The following is a 12,618-nucleotide window of genomic DNA, read 5'->3' on the forward strand; positions in this document are numbered from 1 at the left end:
TACCCTCCCAGGACTGTGGGCAGGAGTTGCTGGATGTGCTTTAGGCTGCAGCAAAAGACAGAATCAACCTGCTGCACCGGGAGGAGGTGAAGGGGCTGCAGAGCCTGGGGTGGGGAGAACATTGGGGTTCCGGGAGTTCGAGGTAGAGGGGGTGGTGGTTTTAAGCAGGTGTTGCCCGCTGGTTTGTGTGTAGGCACTTGGCGTCCTCTCCCTGTCCCCTCTCAGCCTGGCCCCGGGGCCACTCCCCAACCTCCTGCATCTCCAGAGCAAGCACTCTGTTTCTCTCTCTTTACTGTGGCAAAGCCTTCTACCTCAATACCTGCCAAGCCAGAGCAGGCCTGGCTCAGCTCAAGCTCCAGAGCATTCTGCACCTGTCCAGAGCTTGCTGACGGTTTTAGCCAGCCGCCAACAACAAAGTAAGACAACTAGCTAATTTATATTAATTTATACTAACGTGTGTGTGTCTCTAAAGGAGAGGCTTATTAACTCCTTCAAACCTCTCATTGGAATTGTGCTTTGGGGCAGGTGAACTTGCCAGTAAAGGTAAGAGTATCAGGTGCATTAGTGTTTACAGGTGGGAAAAACCTGGGCTCAACTTTTATCTTGTAACAGGTTCTGTGACATGTATACAGAACACAGTGTTTGTCTACCAAGACCTCAGTCCCAGACCACCTGCAGGCACAGTGCTAAGAATACTGTGTGTGGGGTTCTCTTAAGTCTTAATTCCCCTTTACCTGTTGTCTCTGGGGGCTCCTTCCAAGAGAGGTGATTCCCTGCGGGAACAGTCACTCCGGGACACACTGAGAGGCTGCAGGTCTAGCGTGCTCAGCTGCTTCTCCCCTCATGTGCCAGTTCCGGCTGGATGTGTCTCGTTTTGCATTGGCTTGCTTTACCGTGGAATAAACAGGGTGTTCGTTACAGCAATCAAAGTGGGCTCCTAGCTGTGTTTTTCATCCAGCTCCAAGTTGAGAGTTTGCTTCATTAGTTTAAAAAAACATCTTAAATCAGAGAAATTATTGAGTATAATCTTACAGCAAGCGAAATGTCAAAGGCTGGCATTTGGAAACAGCATTGTCAAGCAGAGTTCCAGCCAAAACCTGCGTGTTGGCCCGCTGAGCCTAGAGCCATGGAGAAACCGAGTAAGAAAGCCAGGGCTTGCGCCCCTGTGGTGCCCAGGCCCGGGCCCTGCCGCTGCTGTTGGAGTGGCTGACTCCTTCCCGAGAGCACGCGCCGTGCAGAGACATTTCACGTTTGGCCATCTCTGCCGGGTTGATGTTCTTACCCTCTTGGGAGTTGAATGTGGGTCTGGCCGCTAAGGGAGTGGGGTATTAGCTCCCCCCATTAGGGGTGTGCCCGCTCCCTTCTGACTGTCTCCTCCCGCTCCTGCAGCAGCCACTTGCCCCGCTTCCCTGCACTGTGCTGGGCTCTGGAGGGCTGGCAGCACATTTGCGGGGTGCTTTCTTCTGCTCCAGTCTGATCCTTCTCAGTGTGAATCCACACCATGGTTGGGAGAAAGCCTCGTCAGCACTGCCATGTATACTGTTTAGGTCATGGGAGTTTCGTATTGTTTCCCAAACACGGCATTAGGGTTTTTTTTGTGTTTTTTTTTTTGTTTTTAACGTTTATTTATTTTGAGAGAAAAAGAGAGCATGGTACATGCAGGAAGGGCAGAGAGAGAGAGAGAGAGACACTAGCTCAAGCAGGCTCCATGCTCAGTGCAGAGCCTGACCCAGGGCTTGATCCCACGACTGGTGAGATCATGACCTAAGCTGAAGTCGAGTCTTACACTCAGCTGACTGAGCCAGGCACCCTGCATTAGGGTTTTTTAACATGTCTTTTTCAACCTGGGGATACCTGTCACTCTCCCTGATCCCAGCTTCCTGTGCTCATACTTCCCTCTCACTCCTGCTCTAAGCGGTGGCTGCAGGACCTTGTTGCACACAGGGCCTGCACTAGCGCTGAGTGCTTTCAGGGTGGTCACTGAACACTTGGTGAGGTTCTTCCTGGGAAAGGGAGCATTGAGTCTTATCAGAATAGAGCAGGACTTGTCACCCAGGAACTGTTGCCACTCAGACCTGATTATTCTTTGTTGGGTTCTGTCCTCTTCGTTATGGGATGTTTATAGCATCTCTGCACCTACCTACTAGATGCCAGTACCACTTTTCTCCCTCTCCCAGTTATGGCATCACAAATGCCTCCAGGCATTGCTAGGGGTCCCTCGGGGCGCAGAATCATCCTAGTTGAGAACCACTGGGATGGAATATGTATCAGTGGCCCCAGACTTCCCAAAGACTGGGAGCTCATGGTGGTGGGCTCCCTTCTGGCGGGCTGTGCTTAAGTATGGCCCTGGCAACTCCTAGAATGAGCCCCACTGGGGCAGCCACGGGATCGAGGCCGTTGCCCGTTCTCCCGTTCACTTCTTGTGGCTAGGAAACATGCATTCATTTCCTAGAACATCTGGGCCGACCAGGTGTTTTTGACGCTGGGTTGCTGCAGTATCAGGCTTGAAGTCCCCTACATCAAGCGTGTGGCACGGAGTGGCTGGGAAATTCTGCAGGGAAAGTGGCTGCTCTGCAGGTCCCATCTCTGGAGCTGTTTTCTGTCCAGATCGTGTCTCACTCTGCCACCCCCAGCAGACACCACCAGTAACATCAAACACACACACCTCCGGACTTTCAGATCTGTTCTCATGGCACCTGCTGTCTCCTCTCGCACCTGCTCAGGTGGCCTGGGGATTTTCGGTGGCACCTAATATCCTCACGTGCGGATGGATGGCGGAGAGGAAGTAAGCAGGTTTCATCCGGCATGGTGCTCTACTTCCTCCCTCAGCAGTGCCTGGCCGGGTCTGTCATGGGGTCTGTAGGGTCAGGCCCCTGTCTGTCAAGACAGCCCATCAGCTTGCGGCACGCTGCACGGGTTAGCCAGCAGCCTGCCACAGAGCCTCACAGCGGATGAAGGTGCGTGCCAAGGGCTGCCAAGTCGGGTGGGGCCTGCCCCTGGGGATGGCCTGGCTGAGTGGGGTCTGATACAAACTCATGCTTTCCAGGGGATGACAGTGCCCTCCTTTGAGGATCTGTTCTGGAAGCTTTTTTAACAATCACAGAAACCACTCTGACGAAAGTTCTCAGGAACACATGCTTGTAACCAGAGTCTTGTCTGACTTAACCTGGTAGTTGTTTTGGGGGGACTGCTGTCCACGGGCTGGATGTTTGCTGAGTTTGCCCTCAGGAAGTCTGAGCTGAAGAGTGCTCTTCTCGGTAAGTGCTCTGCAGCCAGCCTCCCAGGGTCTTTGATATCAGGGTCCTTTGTCCCCAGCATAGCTAGTTTGATGGGGAACTGTCACACCCAGGTCTTCAGTGCCCCTTATTTTTTGTGGTCGTGGGCACCTGCTGCCTGAGCTGCCCGCCCTCCCAGGCTTCGCCGCTGACCCTTCGGAAACTCTTCACTGACCTTGGGTGTTGTTTTACCGCACCTCCCAGGGTGAAGGTTCTGCCTACTGGGAAGAAGCCCTGGGCTGTCCCCCGGCCGTGTTCCAAACCACGTGACAGGTGTGTCTGTGCCTTTGCCAGAAATGTCATTGAGTCCAGAAGGTGTTGGTATACAATTACATTTTTCCAGGTCCATGAATCAGCCTGTCATATTTTGTTCTTCACGAATGTCATGTTTGAGGAGTGCCTGGGTGGCTGCATCGGTTAAGCGTCCCACTTTGGCTCGGGTCATGATCTCGCGGTTTGTGAGCTCAAGCCCAGCATCAGGCTCTGTGCTGACAGCTCAGAGTCTGGATTCTCTTTCAGATTCTGTGTCTCCCTTTCTGTCTCTGCCCCTCCCCTGCTTGCACTCTGTCTCTATCTCTCAAAAATAAACATTAAAAAAAAAAATAATGTTTGAGATTTTAGTCACTATTTCACTTGTCAGTTTTGAGTTAAAAGCACTGTTTGCCACTGTCTTGGGCGTGTCTCCTGTTGTTTCCTTGAGTCTTGCTTGACAGGAGCCTGGGCACACAGGTGAATTTAGGTGAAGCCACGTTGATCTGATTGACACACTTTCTGGGACAGGTGCAGGGGTGGGGCGGCCATGACAGAGACAGGCGGAAGTCCCCGCTCCCCTGCCCCATAATAGGGCAGTGGTGGCTGCTCAGCAGACCTGTGGCCGGATCAGTTCACAGCACTGCTGTGATGCCCAGGGCTCTGCTGTTTGAAGTGCTAGCTCCTTCCCACTTCCGTCCCTTTCGTGTGCCCCTTAGGTCACGCAGTCTGGCTGCTCCTCTGTACCAGGCCTGAGGGTCTGCACCCAGGATGACCCAAGGAGCATGTGACCTTGGTTGTGTCCGGGAGTCCCATGAATCCCCAGGGCTCCGTGTGCACAGCCCTCACTCGCTAGCCTGGCTTGTGAGGACAGTCCAGGCCTGTCCTAGTTCTCGATAGGCCTTAGCATGGTGACCATGATTCTTCCCCACGAACTGCCCCTGAGGACAGAGAAGTTCCTGCTAATCTCCAAGGGAAGCTACTGGATTTGATATGCTTCTGTTATATGCTTTGCTCATAGGGACAAACCATTAAGGGGCTGACTGAACCCCAGAGCTTGGTCCAATCGTTGGTACTTCTTGTGAGATGGAGTATTTATGAAATGTGTAAAGCACACTTGGCTTACTGTCAAGCTGTGGAGCGTTGAAAACAGCAAGTTGCCATAAATAAATGGTGCTACCAGTCTAGCTAGAGGACCTATACTGCTGGTCCCATTTGTACCATGTACTACATTAAAAAATCCATTTCTCGGAGCGCCTGGATGGCTCGGTTGGTTAAGCATCTGACTTTTTTTGTGTTTTGAGAGGGAGAGAGCGCTTATGAGAAGTGCAGAGAGAGGGAATACTAGGCAGGCTCTGCACCATCAGTGCAGAGCTGATGTAGGGCTTGCACTCACAAACCATGAGATCATGACCTAAGTGGGAGTCAGACGCTAACCCGACTGAGCCACCCAGGCTCCCCAAGCGTCTGACTCTTGATGTCGGCTCAGGTCATGATCTCTTGGTTCATGAGATTGAACCCTGCATTGGGCCCTGCACTGACAGCATGGAGCCTGCTTGGGATTGTCTCTCTCCCTCTCTCTGTCTCAAAATAAATAATATTTAAAGAAGAAGTAAGCTCTACTTGCCCAACATGGGGCTTGAATTCATGAACAGCAGTTACGTATTCCACCAACTGAGTCAGCCAGGCATCCCAATGGTTAGCTTTTTTTTTTTTTTCTTTTTTAACCAGTCAAGTATTTTTAATTTTTTAAAATGTTTATCTATCTTGGAGAGAGAGGGAGAGACAGAGCATAAGCAGGGGAGGGGCAGAGAGAGAGGGAGACACAGAGCCAAAGTCAGACCGACTGAGCCACCCAGGCACCCTACCAATAAAAGATTTTTTTAAGACTTTTTTTTTTTTTTAATGTTTATTTGTTTTTGAGATACAGAGACAGAGTGTGAGCAGGGGAGGGGCACAGAGAGAGAGAGGGAGAGGGAGACATAGAATATGAAGCAGGCTCCATGGTCCAAGCTGTCAGCACAGAGCCTGATGCGGGGCTCGAACTCATGAACCGTGAGATAATGACCTGAGCTGAAGTTGGATGCTTAACTGACTGAGCCACCCTGGTGCCCCTAAAGTGTTTTTTAATTAAGGCATGGGCATTGTGTTTTTAGATATAACGCTACTACCACTTAATATATTGTCTCCAGTAGAGTGTAACTATAACTTTTATATGTACCGGGAAACCAAAAAGTTTGAATCTCTTTATCGTGATATTCGCTCCACTGCAGTGGTCCGAACCTGAACCTTCAACATCCTAAGGTAGGCCTGCACCTTGCCTGCAGTTCTAATGCTCAACAGACCTGTACGTGAAAGAAGCCTGCCTCCTCCCTGCTATGGTGCAGCCCCGGCGGTGATGGGGCCTCCTTGTCTGGGAGCTGGGGTCTGGTGTGTGTGTGTGTGTCTGACCTGGACTGAGCCAGCCTTCCTGGGGCTGGTCTGCTGCATAGAGAGGGGCTCATGCGGCCCTGTGGGGCCTGCCCAGGCTCCTGCCTCTTCTTGCCATCTGCTCTTCCCTTCTCTGTATCTGTGCTCATTATGTCTGGGGTGCAGGACGTCCTGTCTAGTCTGGTTTTTGACTTTATGTGTTTGGTGCATTTCAAAAGGAGCTTCTCCTTCAGCTCTCTTCTTGTGGTGGCTGAGCTGTCATCCGCTGCGAAGTCTTGGTTACTGTGCCCACCTGTCCGTCCTGTCTGTGGCGTACTTTCTCTAGGATTGTGGCTTCTTCATAGTTCGCTGTCTCCCTTCGCTGTTTAAAAGGAGAGGAAATGTTTATCTATCCTTTATGAACAAACATAATACAAGAAACAGAGCTCTCTATGGCCACGCTGCTCCCTTAGTTATTCAGATATATGAAATTAAGTGTTCAATCGTATGCATCCTGCTTTTATAGTTATAGCATTGATACACTTATCACCTGTGTGTATCCTTACAGGCTTATGTTTTTTCCCAGTTTGGGAATATTCTGATTTCCTGTACTTATCTCTTTTTAGGGTTTACAGGGTCACAGCTTGGCTAGTGACAGTCCCTCCAGGCCAGCTTCCCCCCCACCTTACTACCACAGACACATGTGAAGACCTCCTTTTCAGACATAGCAAGGGATTCCAGTACCATATATATGTTTTTTAATGTTTATATTTATTTATTTATTTTTGAGACAGCACAAGCAGGGCAGGGGCAGAGAGAGAGAGTGAGACACAGAATCCGAAGCAGGCTCCAGTCTCTGAGCTGTCAGCACAGAGCCCGACGCGGGGCTTGAACTCACAAACCACGAGACCATGACCTGAGCCAAAGTTGGACGCTTAACTGACTGAGCCACCCAGGCGCCCCAGATTCCAGTACCATATTGATTGATTCTCTTTTTTCTGTTCTAAGATATGGAGTTAAGTGCTGTCCTGAGTTCTTTTAACGGGGAGTACTACTAGAAATAAATCTGGGTGCTCTGGGTTTGTTTTGTGGTATTCTACAACAGTCTGGTGGTGGAGAGGCTAATGATGTCACTGCTAGAACACTTTAGAGCCAGAGAAAGAGAATTCTTTTTATGGTTGTGGGTAAACTTGGTTGTTTTTCTGAAACTCTCTAATCCTTTCGTAATGCCTACCTAAGTTTTTAACTATTTTTACTCCCTTCTCCTTAGTATTTCTTTGTATCTCATTGACAGCTGTTCTGTCATTGCTTTCTTGCTGGATTACCAAATTGCTTTCCAAAAGCATTATAACCTCATCGTGGGCTCACTAGTGCCAGCTGCAGTTACAGGAGTGCTCTTGTTTTGGCCTGGCCTGGCCAGCACTTGCTGTTTGTGTGTGTTGTAAATATATTTAATCATTGTTATTACCTGTTTTTTCATCTTCCAACCTCTCCCCTAATTAAAAACGTACAGTGCTATCTTTGGTTGCTTTCATTTGTCTTTGAATACTACATGTATTTACATCTCTTGGTTCCTTGAGTTTTCTTGGTGATTAGTAGATTTGATGACTAATAGTCTTGATGATTAATAGATTTGAATGAGTTCTTGTGTATAAATAAATGCAGTCATATGTAATACAACTGCTTAAAATTTTTTTTTAACGTTTATTTATTTTTGAGAGAGAGAGAGAGATAGAGCATGAGTGGGGGAGTAGAGCAGAGAGAGAAGAAGACACAGAATCCAAAGCAGGTTCCAAGCTCCGAGCTGTCAGCACAGACCCCGACGCGAGGCTTGAACTCACAGACTGCGAGATCATGACCTGAGCTGAAGTCTGACGTTTAACCGACTGAGCCACCCAGGCGCCCCTGTAATACAACTGTTTTTAACAACTTATTGAGATATAATTCATATACCATACAATCACCTTTTTAAATAATTCAGTGGGTTTTAGTGTATTCACAAGGTTACACAGCCATCATCACTATCTAGTTCCAGAATGTTTGGGTTTTTTTTTAACGTTTATTTATTATTGAGAGACAGACACAGAGCATGAGCAGGGGAGAGGGCAGAGTGAGAGGGGGAGACACAGAATCCGAAGCCATCGGCACAGAGCCCGATGCGGAGCTCAAACTCACAAACTGCAAGATCATGACCTGAACTGAAGTTGGTTGCCCAGCCAACTGAACCACCCAGGTGCCCCTAGTTCCAGAATGTTTTTGTCACAGAGCCTTTAGCAGCCACTCTCTGTTGCCCCCCCGCCATCCCTGACGACCACTTATCTGCTTTCTGTCTATGGATATGCTCGTTCTGGACATTTCATGGAAATGGAATCCCACAGTATGTGGCCTTTTGTGTCTGGCCTTTTTCACTTGGCATCATGGTTTTCATGTTCATTTTTGTTGTAGCATGTGTCAGCTCTTCCTCTTTATGACTGAGTAATACTCCATATTTTTAAAAAAGTTTATTAGAGAGAGAGCACGCATGAGCAGGGGAGGGGCAGAAGGAGAGGGAGAGAGAAAATTCCAAGTAGGCTCTGCACTGACAGTGACACTGTCAGTGCAGAGCCCATCTTGTGGCTCAGACTCACGAACCAAGAGATCATGACCTGAGCTGAAGTCCGATGCTTAACCAACTGAGCTACCCAGAAGCCCCAATACTCCGTTTTATGGCTAGACTACATTTTGTTCATCCATTTATCCATTGGTGAACATCTGGATTGTTTTCACCTTTGGTTGTTAAGAATCATGCTGCTGTGAACATTTTTGTTCAAGTTTTGTGTGGACATAGGTTTCCATTTCTCTCGAGTACACGCCTAGGAGTGGAATTGCTTGGTTATATGGCTCCTGTTTCCTTTTGAGGAACTGTCAAACTGTCTGCCAGATTTCTCTCTGCACCGTTTTCTATTCCCACTAGCAGTGTGTGAGGGTCCCAGTTTCTCCACATCCTCACCAACATTTGTTCTGATCTTTTTAATTCTAGCCACCCTAGTGGGTATGAAGAGGAATCTCACTCTGTCTTTGATTTGCATTTCCGTAATCACTAATGATGGTGAGCATCTTTTCATGTGCTTATTGGCCATTTGTATATCTTTTTGGAGAAATGTTATTTGGATCCCTTATCTGTTAACTGTGTGTGTGTGTGTGTGTGTGTGTGTGTGTGTGCGCGCGCGCGCGCGGTTGCGTTTTAATCGATTCGTAGGAGTTCTTTATGTAGTCTGGATACAAGCCCCTACCAGATACATGATTTGCAAATATTTCCTTCCATTCTATGAGTTGTCTTTTCACTTTCTTGATGGTGCTTTTGAAGCACAAAAGTTTTTAATTTTGATGAAGTCTCTTTGATCTGCTTTTGTTGCTATTGTTGCTTGTGCTTTTGGTCACATATCTAAGAAACCACTGCCAAGGTCAGGAAGGTTTACCGGTATGTCTTCTAATAAGAGTTCTATACTTTCAGTTCTTATATGTAGATCTTGGCACATCTGAGTTAATTTTGTATATGATATAAGAAAGACATTCAGCTTCATTATTTTTGTATGTGGCTATGCATATGTCCCAGCACCGTTTGTTGAAAAGTCTGTACTTCCCCACTGAAGGGTCTTGGCACCCTTGTTGAAGATCACTGGGCTGTAGATGTCTAGGCATGCTTCTGAACTCCATCCCATCCATCTCTATCCATCCAGCGTGCCAGGACCACGCTGCCTTGATTACTGTAGCTTTGTAGTAAGTTTTGAAATCAGATGGTGTGAGGTGGTCATCTAGCATTGTTCCTTTTTTGAGATTGTTTAGGTATTCTGGGTTCCTTGAATTGCCACGTGAATTTTAGGATCAGCTTGTCAATTTCTGCAAGGAAGCCACCTACTATTTTAATAGGGACTGCATTGAATAATTTTTTAAAAAAATTTTAACGTTTATTATTGAGAGACAGAGACAGAGCGTGAGCATGGGAGAGGCAGAGAGAAGGAGAGACACAGAATCTGAAGCAAGCTCCAGTCTTCTGAGCTGTCAGCACAGCTCAATGTGGGGCTCGAATTCACGAACCAAGAGGTCATGACCTGAGCTGAAATCTGTCACTTAACGGATTCCGTCACTTAACCATCCAGGTGCCCCGACGTTGAATAATTTTTAAAATCTGTTCAATTTTTGAATTTGTTTAGATAATTTAAAAACAGAACACTTTAACTGGTTTGGAGGTAAGTTTGGTGTGGAGTGTGCAATTGGGCTCAAAATAAGATATTTTCTAAATTGTGTTTTGTTTTTTAATGTTTATTTTTGAGAGAGAGAGCAGGAGAGTGAGCAGGGAAGGGGCAGAAAAGAGAGGGAGACAGAGAATCTCAAGCAGGCTCCATGCTGCCAGTGCAGAGCCTGATACATGGCTCGATCCTATGAACCCTGGGATCGTGACCTGAGCTGAAATCAAGAGTTGGACACTCAGTGAACTGAGCCACTGAGGTGCCCCAGATATTTTCCAAATTGTTAACCAATTATTCAACTTCTGTATTTTTGAGAAGCTTATATATTTATTTTTATCAACTGTAAATTGTTTTTTGTAGTTGATGGTTCTTGGACTCTTCTTTCCACGAGGTTATGCTTCCATGTTCTAGGACTGCTAGGTTAAAATTCTATTCATTTGTGGGATGCAGTGTTAAAGCTGTCTATTTGTTCAAGTCCTAATTGAATGCCTTCTGTGTATGCAGCCTTGTATGAGGTGCGGGTGGGTGAGTAGGCAGGGAATTCTGGGATGGGGACACTGTGGTCAGAGAGTTTGGACTGACTTCCTCTGTGGATGGGTTGGCTGCAGGTGTTGTTTAGGCTTGGCGGTGATGGGAAGGCCAACTGGCTTCAGTGGTGTGTGTGTGGCGGGGGGTCGTTCGACATTCACTCCACCCTGAGGGAGGGGGATGATGGTGGACAGGTGCTGGATGGTGGGGTTGGTGGGCATGCAGGTCAAGGGTGGGGGCTGGGATCTGAGCAGGGAAGGGCCTTGGGAGAGGAGGGCAGTGGCCTGAACCCCGCGGCCGAATTCAGATGGCTTATCCTGTACTTGGCGGTATTTGTGTTTCAACAACGTCAGCGCGTCACTTCACATGTTTAGAAAAAGTGAGCTGCTTGGAGTCTTACCATTTTTTCCTGTGTCCACCAGTATGACACCGTTCCTATTCAGTCCAGCGTGGTGTTATGTTCTTGCCCGTCCCCATCAATGGTGAGGACCCAGACTGAGTCCGGCTCGGCCCCTGGCATTCCCAGTGGTGGTAGCAGACAGGGCTCCACCATGGACAGCACCGCGGCTGAGTCCCGATCGAGCGCCAACTCGCTGCAGCACACCACACAGCCACCGCCACAGCCTCGGAAGAAACGGCCTGAAGACTTCAAATTTGGGAAAATTCTTGGTGAAGGCTCTTTCTCAACAGTGAGTACATGCCACCCTCGGGGGTTCAGCTCCTGTTGTGAAGGTGATTTGGGGGCTGGCTAACGCCAAGTGGGTCACATGGTTAAAATATCTAAGCCGTGATTTTGTGCATGAAAGCTTTGAAAGGTATCTTTCGATCTTTTTATTTTTTTTCTTTTAATGTTTACTTTATTTTTGAGAGCGAGAGGGGGAGAGAGCATGTGAGTGGGGAGGGGCAGAGAGACAGGCAGACAGATTTCCAAGCAGGCTCCAGGGCTTGAGCCCAGCAACTGTAAGATTATGACCTGAGCTGAAATCAAGAGTTGGATGCTCAACTAAGTGACTGAACCACCCAGGTGCCCCTGTTTTGTTTTTTGTTTTTTTTTTTTTAATGCAGTTAATTTTTATCCTAATTTTTATTCTGATTCTAATTTATTCATCAACAAGTTACATCCTGTGTCCTTGTGTCCCATTAGCAAGGTCCTGCCAAGTTTTTCTACCCTTTCTCTTGTAAGTGTCAGCATCAGTATCTCTTCAGAGCTTTTGGAAAACATTGAGTGACCTTTATTATTTCTCTTTTATTTAAAACAATGTGTAAAACAGCACAGTCTTGACAGCTGCTAGAGGCGCAGCCTTTGGACCTGCTAGCCTCCACATTCTGGTGGCCTCAGTTTCACAATCAGCAATAGTATTTTCATAATCAGCACCAGCAGGTCACATGCTGGGTACCTCTGTTTGCTACCTGAGTAAGCTGTGCCTGTCTTGTGGCATTTTTCCTTTTAAAGCAAAGAATGAAGGTTCAGAGCAGCCCCTTTGCTGAGGTAGCAGCTCCACGTGGCTGTGGTGAGGCCTGGGGGGGGGGGGGGGGGGGCGGGGGGGGGGGGGGACGGGACTTGTGCAGGCTTGGGGGAGGCCTGAGTGCCTGGACCCAGCAGGGCCCTGCAGATGGCCAGGGCTGGCCAGGCGGCTCTGCAGCGGCCTCCTGCTGGCAGGGCTTTCTTGCCTGGCCTTTGTGAAAAAACTTCAGGTGAAATGTGTTTTCCCTTTTGTCTTTTTTTTTTTTTTCCCCTTTTGTCTTTTTACATTTATGAAATGTTATAAAATACAAAGAACATGAAATATTATAGCTCACCCATGTTCCCAGCTTCATTTAATCAATGTTAACTTTTGCTCCCCTTATAGGTTCCCTTCCCCCTTCCCTTCCCTTCCCTTCCCTTCCCTTCCCTTCCCTTCCCTTCCCTTCCCTTCCCTTCCCTTCCC

General features: G+C 48.0%; 1 protein-coding gene across 6 annotated transcripts in view; it reads left to right on the forward strand.

Moving 5' to 3' along the window:
• The window catches only part of PDPK1 (3-phosphoinositide dependent protein kinase 1), a 79,792-nt gene that overhangs the window by 24,790 nt on the left and 42,384 nt on the right, over window positions 1-12,618 (forward strand). For 3 of the 6 annotated variants that reach the window (XM_049637322.1, XM_049637320.1, XM_049637323.1), the window contains one exon: window positions 11,113-11,379. In XM_049637322.1, coding sequence (XP_049493279.1) covers window positions 11,170-11,379 — 210 coding nt within the window. In that variant the 5' untranslated portion in view covers window positions 11,113-11,169. Of the gene's footprint in view, window positions 1-8,046; window positions 8,311-8,952; window positions 9,022-11,112; window positions 11,380-12,618 lie in introns of those variants that run through there. The other 3 variants (XM_049637318.1, XM_049637319.1, XM_049637317.1) reach the window with 3 other exon arrangements.

The sequence above is a fragment of the Panthera uncia genome, chromosome E1, assembly GCF_023721935.1.
Source record: "Panthera uncia isolate 11264 chromosome E1, Puncia_PCG_1.0, whole genome shotgun sequence".
NCBI lineage: Eukaryota > Metazoa > Chordata > Mammalia > Carnivora > Felidae > Panthera > Panthera uncia.